Below are 15,267 nucleotides of genomic sequence, written 5' to 3'. Positions count from 1 at the left end.
TCTCGTGCTCAGCGGTGAAGTAAAACATCGTGAGGAAACCTGCATGAGACAAATTTCATAGAAATTCTGCCACATGTGTATTCCACCAAACCGCATTGGAACAGCGTGGTGGAACCTTCTCCTCATAGGGAGAGGAGGCCTTTAGCCCAACAGTGGGAAGTTACAGCCTGTTGTTGTTGTTTGTTGGAATTATATTTTACACGGAGAATTTTCAGAAACGCTTAATTTTTTATCAATGGTCAATCTGAACAATCATTGGTGGATATAGCCTGATCCATTAAAATTCAGTATTACAGTAGTATTTTTTGGATTTTACACAGTGCTTGTTGACTAAACTAACAAAAATTTCTACTCGTAAATAATTATCAAGTCTACTGTGGCGCTCTTTTCTTTTCTTGAAAGAATACCGAAACGCTGAAAGAATACCAAAAAACATAACACGAAAGCCCCACACAAAACGAATTCCGAGAAAAGAAACTTCTTTTAAACGTCAAATAAACGAAAATCAAAGCTTTTGCTGTCCTATTCTAACACACTTTGTACCATATGTTTGTTTCTCGCTCACACATACAAGATAACAGTGAAGTTAGTGACTAAAATCTACAGATAACCATTAGATTGGTACCTGAATATTGAAAAATTGCTTTTATTCTTTCGGTTATTGAATATTCAGTCCTTACTGCATACCTATAAGTACTACAAATTCTATGCAATACCTCGTCATCCATCTTTAACTGCATTTCCTCGTCGTCGTCCTCCTGCGGCGTGAATATGAACTTCTCTCCGTAGCCCGCATCTTTAAGCCTCTGTTCCGCAGCCGCCATGCTGAAGTACGCACAACACTGCTCCGGCGATACCATCGCACGAATCTCCTCCTCAGATGGCAATCGGAAATCAGGTTTGATTACCCACCTGAAAAAATTAAATAAATTATCACAATCTTTTACGTACTGGTTGTTTTAAATGTATAAGATAATATTATAAATACGAAAGTTTGGATGGATATTTGTTATTCAATTACGATAAAAGGCTGGGCGGATCGAAGTGAAATTTGGCACACATATAACTTATAGTTTGGAATAGCAAAAAGGTTGCTTTCTATACTGGAAATATTTATCGTCACCCCTTACAATCTGTTTGGTTGCCTTGGTTACTTTGAATTGGTCCTTTTAGGTACCAGTAGCAATAGACGATGGGCCACTTGTTACAATATTCGTTTTATTAATTTTACAATATATTCGTGACATTTTGTTGCTATGAACATATAAAATAAATTATGAAAAAATATTAATCATTATAAATTAATTCAGATTAATTATGAAATTGCAAACAACACTTACTAATAATGTATATAATCAACACAATACCTACCAATTAGAATCACATCCCGTACGTTTGAAATCCGCACATAGCTTTAGACGTTTACGGATTGAACTCTCCGAGTGAGAAGGAAAGGCTCTTTTGATATCGTCCATTTTTATACGACGCGGATTGTCGGGTGACTTCCAGAACAGCCTGTATATGAAAACCTTAAAAAAACATAGTCATATTATAGTTTTATCATGATTTATTCAGTGTCCATATATCTTTAAGACAATTTTAAATTATTGTATCCATTTTTTTAGAATAAAATAAATTAAACTGTATGAGAAATACTGATGTTAAAATAACAAGCTGATTTTAAACAACGAACACTACAATAATTGTTTCTAGTACTAAGTTTTAATTATTTTTTTCATTGTAAAGAATAAAACTGTAATATAAGGACATCTGCACGTATGGCAAAATTCACAAAAAGATATGTCAACACAAATAATAGAAGAATATGCTTTAAAACTAACTACTGTGGAAAGGAATTATTTCTCTAGCTTGGGACATTTATGAATTAGCATTAGGAAATTTTAGCCAAAAATAGTAATAAGCTTTAAAAAAATGTTTTATGTTTTTTACCTGTAGGAAATCCCGAACAAAATTATTAGCTCTTTTCGAATTCGGTCCCGGTACCTCATACAAAGGGCATTCTTGACCGGCCACGAATAAAGCGTCTACTTCACGTATGTAATACGCCTGCCTGTAACGAAATACAATTATTCATACACAGATAAACTAAATCGATGAAATTTGAAGCAAACAATTTTTTGTATCAACAATGTTTAATACTTTGAACAACTTTAACTTTCAATGGATAATAAATCATATATACATGTATAAGTGATTATGAATTTTAGTTATGTTGTTATCGGAAATTTGGAGTCAACAACACATACATTACTCTGATCCCAATGTATGTAACTAAAGCACTTGTGCTGTCGAAAATCAGAAGTAACAACGGTACCATAAACACCCAGACCCAAGACAACATAGGATAACTAATAAACTTTTCAACATCGCCTCAGCCGGGAATCGAACCCGGGACCTCGGAGTGGCGTACCCATGAAAACCGGTGCACACACTACTCGACCACGGAGGTTGTATTCCTATAAATGCATATTAATATGGTCCACTTAGCTTGGTTTATGTAGATGGCTTAGCTTATTTAAATAAAACTAGTTATAACGGATTTTTTAATCGCGTATATTAATTATTTTTGACGTTTCGAGCACTTTACATCGTGGTCACGGGTAGACTAAGACCAAAATAATTAATATACGCGATTAAAAAAATCCGTTATAACTAGTTTTATTTAAATGTGTAATAATCGCGAAAATTTAATACAACATTATGGCTCAGCTCACTTGGTTCGTATGACGAGGAAGTCTGTGATTTGCACGGCGTGCTCGTATATGGGCGCGCGGTACATATTGTTCTCTACGACGGACTGCGTGGCGCCTGGCGGCAGGATGCCGAGAAACGGCGACGTGTGCGCGTACGCAATCTCGCCGTACTTCAGAGGCTTCGGACCGCTGTCCTGGAAATATTCAATACATTTAAAAGTAAAGTAACAGCCTGTAAATTTCCCACTGCTGGGCTAATGGCCTCATCTCTCATTTAGGAGAGGGCTTGGAACATATTCCACCACGCTGTTCCAATGCGGGTTGGTGGAATGCACATGTGTCAGAATTTCAATGAAATTAGACACATGCAGGTTTCCTCACGATGTTTTCCTTCACCGCTGAACACGAGATGAATTATAAACATAAATTAAGCACATATACACAGTGGTGCTTGCCTGGGTTTAAATCCCGAAATCATCGGTTAAGATGCACGAGTTCTAACCACTGGGCCATCTCGGTTCAATACATTTGTAAATAAATATTTTATGGATGTAAAAAGTCGTAGTGTCAAAACTTTTGGCTATTACTCTTCCCACTCTTTTTTTTATGGTATAGGTTGGCGGACGAGCATACGGGCCACCTGATGGTAAGTAGTCACCATCACCTATAGACAATGACGCTGCAAGAAATATTAACTATTCCTTACATTGTCAATGTGCCGCCAGCCTTGGGAACTAAGATGTTATGTCCCTTGTGTCTGTAGTTATACTGGCTCACTCACCCTTCAAACCGGAACACAACAATACTGAGTACTGTTATTTGGCGGTAGAATAACTGGTTAGTGGGTGGTACCTACCCAGATGGGCTTGCACAAAGCCCTACCACCAAGTGAACCACTCCCACTCTTTCACTCCCACTCTTAACACTATGAACACTATAACTATAACACTATGACATGCTTAAAAAGAAGGGTAAATACGAATATTAGTAATTCTAATTCGTTCATTAATTTCGAGCATTGCTACTACTGTGTTAGTGAGCCTGTATAAAGTATTAACCCTTTTGACTGTCCAGTGCAATTTGTCTTAAAAGAAAACATTTTAATTTGTGTTTCGTGTTACAATAACTAAAAACGCTGCTCAAAGGGAGGGGAGATCTTAGCTCAGTAGTAAAAAATCGACCTTTTCCTTGATCAAGCATGGGATGAGTTATAAACACAAATCCCACACGTCCTAAAAGACTTAAGACGCCGGCTTAATTACACACATCCTGTATGTGATTTGTTGTAAAAGTATCGATATATCCTATCCTGAACCATTGTGCCGCAATTTGCATATTTTAAAGCACGCCCATAGATCAAAGATGCAGTGTAAAAACAGGCACTAGATATACTAATAACACAAAATAAATTAACACTTTACAAACCTTGGTGGCCGTTCGTTTATAATAGTTCTTGATCTTAGTACACATCCCGACTTGGCTGATGAGGGGCGGATGTTCCTCGCAGAACTCTACCAGAATGAGTTCGCCATCTCTGCCACTCAGATCCTCAGGTGTTCTCATGAAGAACACGTCACCCCCACCAGAAGCCAGACGTTCCGCTTCACGTTGCTGTAATATAAAATAGAACCTTTAATTTAAACGTAATATTCATTTTACAACAACCCCAAAAGCTTACCTCTACTATATTAAAAAAAGAGCTTGGTACTGTGTAAATAGCAATGATACCAAAAAAATATGTTGTCTATTATTTTTTGAACCGTCGGTGCCAAGAATGGCACCTTAATATTTCACAAAAAACTATCCCAAAGCAGTAGCAAACCAGTGAAAGAATTCTAACAATTAAACGTGTCATTTACAGGAAATTCTTATAAATGTATGGGCATTTAAAGTTGTTTTTTGTAAAAGGATAAATTTTACATATATTATAATAGGCTATTTGACTGATTTTTAAAATCCATTTTATATTTTTTAGTAGAGGTTACGGAACTCAGTAAAAGTTGATTTTTTTAATTTCTAGTACATATTTGCCGAAAAATATCATTTTAAAAAATCCATATTTAAATAGCGCGCGAAAACGCTACTCGGACAATATGGCGCTGCAATGGGGTCGGTGACGTCACTTGCTTGTATTTTAATCTGTGGTACATATAGTAGAAAAGCAAGGTTTACAAGAAAGCATCATAAGCCCGGCTAATCAGGAGCGTTTTGTGTCACGTGACAAACGTTTGAAAAAATGCATTTTTATTTTATGATTTTTGAATAAATTAAGTATTATTTTCAAGTTTCGTCAGTAAATAACCATTTGTAAACTCATAATATACACTGATTACAATAATTCACAATTTATTTTTCGCATTATCAAATAGCCTATTATCATCAATTATATTTCTGAAAATATTTTTTTTATTTTTGTATGGGACACCATCACATACATTACTCTGATCCCAATGTAAGTAGCTGAAGCACTTGTGTTATGGAAAATCAGACGTAACGACGGTACCACAAACACCCAGACCCAAGACAACATAGAAAACTAATGAATTTTCTACATCGACTCGGGAATCGAACCCGGGACTTTGGAGTAGCGTACCCATGAAAACCGGTGTACACACCACTCGACCACCTTACCTTAGCCTTCTTCTTGATGTGCTTGAGCAGCGGTTGTACAGGGTGCGCTCCGTGCGCGGCGATGGCGCCGTAGGAGAGCTTGCGGAGTGCGGGGCGGTGGAAAGCTCGCAGGCGCGCGGGGCCCATGTGCGTCTGGATGAACGGCGCTCGCAGCTCCACAACCGGCGTGCTGTGCTGGATCAGCTGACCGCCGCCCACTTTAAGCCGAGGGTTCTGGGATTTCGGTTGATAGTATCTGAAATCAGTATTACTAATTTAAAAACCTTCGCTAACCAATATAGATTGCTACTTAAACTTTAGGCTACTAGTTGTTTCGGGCCTTTCTTTTAGTATCATTTTTTAGAAGAACGGTACAGAGGCAACCAGCCTTTTTATTTTGTTAGTATCCTAGCCAGGAGTGGTAGGATACTATAGTCTGTTCGCGTTCAGAATGCAGTGAGTTGTCATTGTTTACCGGCCTTACTCCGCCCCCTTTGACCAATCAAATCTTTTCAAATTACAAAGACAAGTTCACATTTAAGTTATTATTAACTGATATTTTTATTTTTATAATTTAAATTTTGTTTATTTATATATTTATATTTAATTTATTCAAGCTGTACACGTAATAATTAATGTAACCTATAGCTACTAGATGACGTTATGTTAAAATATGTAAATTTCTACATCGCGATGGGAAGATTCGCAAACGATTGTATATAGTGTTAAGATTTTTTTTGATTAAACACCCCGATTCGATTTTTATTTTAATGTGTATTTTTTAAATTAATTATACTTAGTTTTTAAAACAAGTATAATTTGTTGGAATTTTAACACAAATATGCATACACCTTCACCCTTTGAAAAGATTTGATTGGTCAGGGGGCGGAGTAAAGCCGGTAAACAATGACAACTCACTGCATTCTTAACGCGAACAGACTATAGTAAAAAGTTATTGCATTGTCATTGGTCATTATTACTTGAGTTTTGATCGATTGATTGAGCTTCATTTTCAACCGACTTCAAAAAAAGGAGGATGTTCTCAATTCGACCCGTATGTTTTTTCTTCTATGTTTGTTACGCGATAACTCCGCCAATTATGAACCGATTTGAACAAATCTTTTTTCGGCGTGACCTCAAGGGTGATCCCATTTAAATTTAGTAATAAAAAAAACCCCAAGGGTGGAAAATTGGGGATAAACTTTTTTTTTTGTGTTCACGCATTTGACGTCGGTTTTATTTATTTTTTTAAGTTATTATCAGAAGTTTTCAAGATGGTAAAAGTAACATGGTAACACATACAAGGTAATGAGGCTTGTTAAAATAGTAATCATATCATATCATATATATTATGTGTTGGACTTACACATCATTGGATATATTGAACGGATCTCGGTCAGGCGACTTGGGCGGTGGTGGGGGGGCGTCCTCTTGCAGAACGTTAATGACGCCTGCTTTACCGAGTAGGATCTTAGACTTCTTTACGTGCGGGTGCGGAATCTTGACTTTGGGAGCGGGGCCCCGTTCTGAAAAAATACAAATACAAGACGTTCTTAATACAGGATTGTGTATTTTCTTTCAAGCTCAAATTCTGTACGTGTCAAATGCAATTATATAAAATCTATTTCATATTTTTTATTTTATTTTTTTATGTCTAAATCTAAAAGTTGTATTTACAACAACAGCCTGTAAATTCCAACTGCTGGGCTAAAGGCCTCCTCTCCCTTTGAGGAGAAGGTTTGGAACATATTCCACCACGCTGTTCCAATGCGAGTTGGTGGAATACACATGTGGCAGAATTTCTATGGAATTTTGTCACATGCAGGTTTCCTCATGATGCTTTCCTTCAACGCTGAGCACGCGATAAATTATAAAGACAAATTAAGCATATGAATCAGCGGTGCTTGCCTGGATTTGAACCCGCAATCATCGGTTAAGATGCACGCATTCTAACCACTGGACCATTTCGACTCAAAAGTTGTATATAGACTCATAATTATCTTAAGTCCCACTTGTAGCTAGTATAAATATTAGTAAATAACACTTACCCCTTGTTATCTTCGACGGGTCCACATCGTCTGGTACTCCAAGAATTATGTTCTCATCATTAGGATCCAATGTTAATATCTTTGGTTTAGGTATCTTCGTCATATTCTCCGCATCCCAAATGACTTCATCTTCCCATGTGCCATAGACAAGTTCTTCATTCTCAACCGGGAAGATACTGTACCACGTATTGTCTTCGCCATCAGCTGATGATGCTCCTGGATTATTTGACGTGGACGATGATGATCTAGTAAATTTTACAAAACATAATTTAAAAGCACTTACGGCATAAACACTTCTAAATAAAATACTTATAAGAGTAACATTAGATAATAATGGAACAAAAAGGCAATTTTATTCATTAAATATAGTCCATTCGACATTCAAAAAGATAAATTAAATATATACCATACATACTGTATTTGAATGTATAGTACGACACAACTTAGATGTAGCATCGGCAAATTCAATAAAACCGATTACTGCCGATTTACACAACCAATGGAAATAGCTCCCTATCGCGCCATTCAACGCTATTCGTCGCTATAGATTCTCGCGTCAGTTCAACCCGAGAAAGCAAGTGCATGTAAATCGAAGTGTCAAATTGACGAATATATTAGGTCATATGAATATAAAAGTTATTACGTTTGTGTAAAGATCAAATTCACATAAGAAATAAATATTGATAATTTAGGAGAGCGTACTTAATTCGGATGTGATCGGTTTTACGAATTTTGCCAATGCTACATTATCGTACTATAACTATTTAAGCAACTGTAGCGAAAAGAATAAAGACAAGTTAACAACTTTGACACTAAATTCACATGATATCGTAGATCTTGAATACCCTCTCTCTTTGATTAGGAATGTAGATTCTATCAAACAGAGCCAGCAATAAAATCAATAACACAAATATTTCTTTTCAATCATCATATACTATTTAATTTATAATTAATGTTAAAAAAATAAACCCGAAAAAGTATTTTCTTGAAAACAACAGTTCCTTCATAAATTAACCATTATTATAATCGATACATTATTCAAATTTGAATATACAGGGTTATTGGTAACTCGACGTATATCCGTTAGGAGGTGATAGGAGTGACTATTTGCAATAATTTTAACCCCCATATGCTTTCCTTTCAGAGAATTCTTCGTGAGGACAATAGTAAGGATAGAATCCTGCATTATTAATTGTAGAACATGCTGTGTGTGCTGTGCTCTGTTATAGAGAGTTTTTCGGATACGCTTATTAATACGTTATTAGGCTATATTACAAAATGTCTTTTTTATAATTTAGCTATTGAACTGTTTCTAATTTTTTTTTCATTTGCATTAAGTATGTCAGTTTAATAAGTAAGTAAGTTTTTTTTCATTGGTTTTTATTTTTAGTTCATTTTGTGAGAATTTTAAAGAGCGACCTTTAGTATGAATTCGTTCAAGTTCGAAAACGAATTCCCACCAGTGTCCTTTCTTGTCATTTTATTTCGGCTGTTTTGAAATAAATTCCTAGTTTTTATACTTTTTTGGAAAGCTAAGAAAACGGTTATGTTTTTAAAATAATCTGCAGGCCAAGTTTCATAATGATTTTTTTAGTTTTTAACGCATTTTTGAGGAAAAAAAAATCAAAAAAATATTGAAATAAATTCGTTTTTCTTCGCGCATTTTTAAATTTGGACCGATAATTATTGTTTAAATATTGACAAATATCTAGTGCTTAATCGTTTTTATAAAACAAAAGAAAAAAATAGATTTGTATTGATACTTTTTTTTAAATATATGTATTATATTTTGATTGATTGATTGATTGATTTAATAAATTTTTGAAGTTGCATTTTTGACAAATTTTGAAAAAATTTAAAAAACGTGATAACTCAAAAATGGTTCACTTTTGGATTATGCATATGGGGGTTAAAATTATTGCAAATAGTCACCCCTATCACCTGCTAACAGATATACGTCGAGTTACCAATAACCCTGTATATTCTAATAGGCTATTGGACAATGCTAAAAATAAATTGTGAATTATAGTATTCAGTGTATATTATGAGTTTAAAAATGGTTATTTATTAACGAAAGTTGAAAATAATACTTAATTTATTCAAAAATCCATAAATAAAAATGCATTTTTTTCTGATTGGCCGGGCTTATGATGAAGTCACTTTCTTTTTAACCTTAATTTTCTACTATATATACCGCAGGTTAAAATACAAGAAAGTGACGTCACCGACCCCATTGCAGCGCCATATTGTCCAGCGTTATTGCACGCTATTTAAATATGGAATTTTTAATATGATAATTTTCGGTAAATATGTACTAGAAATAAAAAAAAATCAACTTTTACTGGGTTCCTTAACTTCTACTATATAATATAAAATGGATTTTAAAAACCAGTCAAATAGCCTACTATTCCATTCTATTTCCATATTCAAATTTGATTATATTGGCTTTAAAGTTTGAATGAGTAAAGGGTATGTATATACTGACGTAGGTGGTTTCTGCAAGGGTGCTGGCGGCTGAGGGCGCGGGTGTGAGAACTGCTGAGCAGTGCGACTCACGGAGGTAGGCACCCAGCCTGCTGCGTTACTCTTACTATTGAGACGAGCTAATACCTGACAATCAAAATGTACTCTATAACATTTCACACTTGAGTACCATTGTTAACTTGTGGAAAAATAACTAAAAGAAACTGACATATTATCAATAAGTCAGTGAATGAGGCACAATTAATTAATCCAAAATCAAAAGCAAACAAAGCGAGTGACTGGCCATAAAAAAATTCCATTTAAAAAAATGTGTATGAAGTTTTTTTTTTTAAACCCCCATTGAAATGACAAAGAAATTTTCTTCTATTTTCTTTTTTTTCTGTTTTGTCTAAAATGTGATCAATATTATAAACATTAGATTACCTTATGTTTTATTTCGCTGCCATCCCAAATAACATCATCTTCCCATTGCAACTGAGACACCATTAGGAAGGCATCATCAGGGAAACCACTGTCAGGACTACCTGCTTGTTCTTCTACTTCTGGATTTGAAACTTCTTCTGGCGGTTTTTCTTCTTTGTCTGGAGACGGCGCCTATTATATGAAAAAACAAAAACATCCTATAATTCAAATTTAGTATTATTAATAAATATTTATAAATGAGCTGAGATGGCCCAGTGCATGAACGCCTGCATCTTAACCGATGGTTGCGGGTTCAAACCCAGGCAAGCACCACTTTATATATGTGCTTAATTTGTGTTATAATTCATCTCGTGCTCGGCGGTGAAGGAAAACATCGTGAGGGAACCTGCATGTGTCTAATATCATCGAACCAACCCGCATTGGAAGAGCGTGGTGGAATATGTTCCAAGCCCTCTCCTTAATGGAAGAGGAGGCCTTATCTCAGCAGTGGGAAATTTACAGGCTATTACTTTACTACATTACTTTAATTATTAATGACCTTGAAATATGACTATAATTTAAAACCTCCTTTATTAGGACGTATGCTAGCGAGCAGGTGCATTGTATCTGACTAGGGTCTGACTCATCGCTGTCTCGCTCAACAGATAATAGTAAAACCTCTTTTGAATGAGTGCTGATATATGAATATGAGCAGATATGAGCGATATCTGTACGTTTAGCGGACGCCCGGAAAAAGAATAAAATTATATCATCATTTCATACGAGACTCCCTAACTCTGTCATATTTAATTGTTATATTCATCACATAATTACTATACTGTTATTAACAGTATTAGAACATACATCGCTCATGCAGAACGACATCGTCACAATTGCAAAAATCTCTAAAATGACTTTTTCAATAACAATAATTCTGACAATATTACACTAGAAAGGACGTACGAAATGAGATTGTTTGGAATGAAAAAGCCATATTAGAGATTTTTGCAATTGTGACGATGTCGTTCTGGATGAGTAAATTATATTTAATATAATAATGTGATATACAGGTTGCATTAAATAAAATATAATTAAATATTGTTAATAACTCTACCTTGACTTTAAATCCGTAATCAAATCCTTCCCCCGTCTCAGGCACGTTGAGCATGTCATACCACGCCTGAGCTGGACCAAAGCGCCAGTGCGCCGGCGTAGGCCTTTGAGACTTATCGCCTGACGACTGCGAATTGTTTTCTGATTGTGATGTTTGAGGACACTCCTCCATTGGCCTAATTGATAGAAAAATAAGCTCCATATGAACGAAAGTACTTTAAAAATTCTATTATAATTATTTGTCGATTGCAATAGCAGGAGGGGTGAATTTAAATAAACAAATTTGACCTTGAATTGACATGACATTACACTTTAACTAAATAAGTTGTTATATGGACTTTGGAAGTAAAATATAAATAGTTTAGGATTTGTAGTACATGATACAGCAGCACTATTGGCAAATGTCATGAACAACGTAAATTTAAGAATTGTGTACAATCACTTCTCCTGCCATTGAAATGTACACCACTACTTTTCTTTTGTTTTCAATAATATTTATGAACATGAATATATCTTACTTTAGAAATTTCTCCTCATCGTCACTCGCATATTGCACTTCTTGTAGCTCGGGCGGCGGCGCGGTGTCACTGCCTGTACTCCCACTTCGTTTACGTCGTCGACGTTTCTTCACACCTCGCCATATTTGCGGTAAGCTGGACAGTTTACCGGGACCAAAAAGACGAGAAAACAAAAGTACCTACAAAAATAATTATCATTATTTAACCGTCTGCAACAACAGTAGCCTGTAAATTTCTTACTACTGGGCTAAGGCCGCTTCTCCCTTTGAGGAGAAGGTTTGAAACATATTCCACCATGCTGTTCCAATGCCTGTTAATGGAATACATATGAAGGCAGAATTTCTGTGACATTAGATACATGCAGGTTTCCTCACGATATTTTCCTTCACTGCCGAGCATGAGATGAATTATAAACACAAAATAAGCACATGAATATTCATTGGTACACGCTTGGGTTTGAACCCACAATCATTAGTTAAGATGCATGTATTCTAACCACTGGGCCATCTCTACTCTATTAACTGCATTCGTTATTAACACAAAAATATAATCTGATAGATTACCTTATCTGGTCGGAAATCCGGAAACAATTCAGTTACATCCACATTTGCATATTTAGAGGGTAGCATGGCAGCTAATGGAGTTTCCAATTTCTTAGGTCTGTCAGATTTAGCCTTACTGAAAAATACAAACAAAATATTTAAATATGAAATGTGTTCACATATACTAATGACAAATAAAATTAAATAATCCATAAATATTCTATTTCTGATTTCAACATGAGAAGAAGCATATTAATATTAATGGATGTCTTTATAATATAATGTACAAATATTGTATCAGAATTTCTTGTACTTAAAATTATTGCCGAGCATAAAATGAATTGAAATTAAAAATTGCATTAGATAAGGGCAGTATCTCTCGTCGAAATGGTCTTGTCAAAACAAAACAATAGCTATAAAAAATGTTGACAGAACTAACGGGACTGTTGATGGAGGAGGCATAAGTTCTCCATCCCCTTCCATATCACCATCATATCCTTCATCATTGTTGCGTTGTTCCGATTCATTCTCTCCGTCTTCAGATTTCCACTTTTCTGTTTCTGACTCTTTGTCATCATTCTGTAAACAATTGTTATAAGCAACTTTAATACTTGCAATAATACAATAATAACTGAGCAAATAAAAAAATCACTTCTCCATAAACTGCAATTACATAATTATAATTAGTTTTAAATTATATTTGTAACAAAATTTTAATAACTGCTTCTTAAAATATTAAGTAATATTTTTCAATGGTGTCATTTTAATAGTTCCAGTAAATAGAGTATGTTACTAAGTTGTTTATGTCATTAATAACCACAAATTGATAAATATTTTAAACATAATATCTTTAAATAGAGAAAAAAACATATTTTGTTTAGAACAAAATCTGAATTTAAATGTTTATACATTAAAAATAATCCATAATCTCGGCTAAAAATTGATGAAAATATTTCAGTCATCAATTACTTAAAATATTCAAGGAAAAGCATCATAAACAAAACAATGTATACTTATACTTAATGTAATCTATTGTTTTTAATGGCCTAGGTAAAATAATTTGTAAGGTTAATGAAAATAAAAGACAATGTAAGGTAAAATAGTTGTAATAATACAATTGCTTAATTGTTTACCTTCTCTTCCTCAGCGGCATCGTCAATATCAAAAAAATCAACTGCAGAAGGACTTTTTTCAGTGTAATCTGAGAAAAAAATTATATCATAAATTAAAAAAAAAAACATGACATGGAGATACAGTAAAAGTATCAATACAAAATGATTCTGATACCTTTTTCTTCATCATCCTTTACTGGTTCTTCTTCATCCAATACTTCAGATAACATAGATCCAAGACCCAAACGATGAAGAGATGACAACATGCGCTTGGAGTCTCCATCAAGCAGTCCATCGTCTTCCAACTGTCCCCTTTCATCGATATTCCCAAACAAAAATCCAGTCAAATCCATGCCGGATCGGCTCTGCTCATTTGGATCGTCGCTATCACACATTTTGTTCCTCTAATGCGGTACTCAATTAATAAAGATCAAAATAATTTTCTCTCTTTGATAAATTCCTTATCTAAATAGTTAATAATTAACATTGAATAAACTTCTTTTTCTGCATAGCGTCGTTTGTTATATTTTTCTGAATTGACGTTTGACAACTCATTCTACAAATGACATAAACATGACATTGACAGCATGCACTCAATTCTCATGCACGTTCCTATACACAGATAAGAAATGACAAATTATAGACTTGTAAAACTTACTAAACTGTTTACCCAAAAACGGAATTTATAATTTTAAATTATTCATATTAAGACGTAGTTATTATATACCCCTTATTTGATTACTTCTACTTATTTTATTAAGCAAGAACAATATTTACACGTCAGCATAATTAGCCTTATGTTTATTCTATTAATAACGCTAAAAAAAAAACTATATTAGTTATAATATATTTTTACTTATTTTTTTTTACTAATTTCCTTAATTGCGAACAAGCAAAAAACACAAAAAAGTGACGACAAACGCTAACAATGCTTTAAAAAAAAATTGTTTGGTCAGGTAGGATCGTAAATTAAATTTTAAAACCGTCTTTTCGTGTGGCAATAAATAAATTCCATAAATTATCAGAGGGTTAAAAGAAAAATTCGTATCTCCATAATTTGATATTTAAATTTCTGTGATATATTATATGTATGAACACATGATACATCAAATAAATCATTTAAGTATCATAAATAAAATTAAATCATAATATATTATATAATGGGCCCTCATAAAAAAACTTTAGAATGGTTAATTTACATTGTATACGGGAAGTATCTCTCTATACTCTTTTTCAGCTCTTTTAAATAATCAAATTTATACAATATTATATCCTATATCAAAATTAATTATATATTATATATTTTGTTAATATGCTTATTCTTATTAATAAATACGTCACGTCTCAAAGCATTTTCACTTAACTGTAACGATGGCAGAAATTTCGCGTAGTTTATTAAAGTGAATGACAAAAAGCATTTTTAATAACGTCAGTCACGCTTTTAGAGTCTACTTTTAAAAAGTATTTTGCTGAGTATCTATCTATACATATAATAAAATTTGAGTGTCTGGCAGAAAACTGATAAAATAAGGAGTAACTTAGGCTACAATACATTTTTTTTGTTAAATTCAAACGCTTACGATGTCGCGGGCACAACTTGTACATAATATTTCCTTATGGACAGGTTTCCGCTAAAGTTCAGTTGTTGTTGAGTTCAAATAGAACATAAATATTATGGAATGTTGAAACTAATGCGCAATAGTGATGTGAATCAGTATACTACG

At 34.0% G+C, this 15,267-nt stretch overlaps 1 protein-coding gene across 1 annotated transcript in view; it reads right to left on the bottom strand.

Moving 5' to 3' along the window:
* LOC124529663 (transcription initiation factor TFIID subunit 1) overlaps positions 1-14,104 on the bottom strand; it is a 28,756-nt gene extending 14,652 nt beyond the window's left edge. The window contains exons 1-17 of the mRNA XM_047103499.1: positions 13,719-14,104; positions 13,565-13,632; positions 12,871-13,010; positions 12,453-12,567; positions 11,890-12,068; positions 11,373-11,547; positions 10,280-10,450; positions 9,858-9,982; positions 8,574-8,576; positions 7,373-7,617; positions 6,691-6,850; positions 5,346-5,580; positions 4,140-4,325; positions 2,736-2,908; positions 1,951-2,071; positions 1,372-1,529; positions 717-912 (exon numbers count right to left, since the gene is read on the bottom strand). Of these exons, the coding sequence (XP_046959455.1) occupies positions 717-912; positions 1,372-1,529; positions 1,951-2,071; positions 2,736-2,908; positions 4,140-4,325; positions 5,346-5,580; positions 6,691-6,850; positions 7,373-7,617; positions 8,574-8,576; positions 9,858-9,982; positions 10,280-10,450; positions 11,373-11,547; positions 11,890-12,068; positions 12,453-12,567; positions 12,871-13,010; positions 13,565-13,632; positions 13,719-13,938 (2,670 nt within the window). The 5' untranslated portion in view covers positions 13,939-14,104. The remainder of the gene's footprint in view (positions 1-716; positions 913-1,371; positions 1,530-1,950; positions 2,072-2,735; positions 2,909-4,139; positions 4,326-5,345; positions 5,581-6,690; positions 6,851-7,372; positions 7,618-8,573; positions 8,577-9,857; positions 9,983-10,279; positions 10,451-11,372; positions 11,548-11,889; positions 12,069-12,452; positions 12,568-12,870; positions 13,011-13,564; positions 13,633-13,718) is intronic.
* Positions 14,105-15,267: the final 1,163 nt, after the last annotated feature.

This window comes from Vanessa cardui, chromosome 5 (genome assembly GCF_905220365.1).
Source record: "Vanessa cardui chromosome 5, ilVanCard2.1, whole genome shotgun sequence".
Taxonomy (NCBI): Eukaryota; Metazoa; Arthropoda; class Insecta; order Lepidoptera; family Nymphalidae; genus Vanessa; species Vanessa cardui.
The sequence above is the reverse complement of the archived record's forward strand: the minus strand, read 5'-3'. Positions and strand labels throughout refer to the sequence as shown.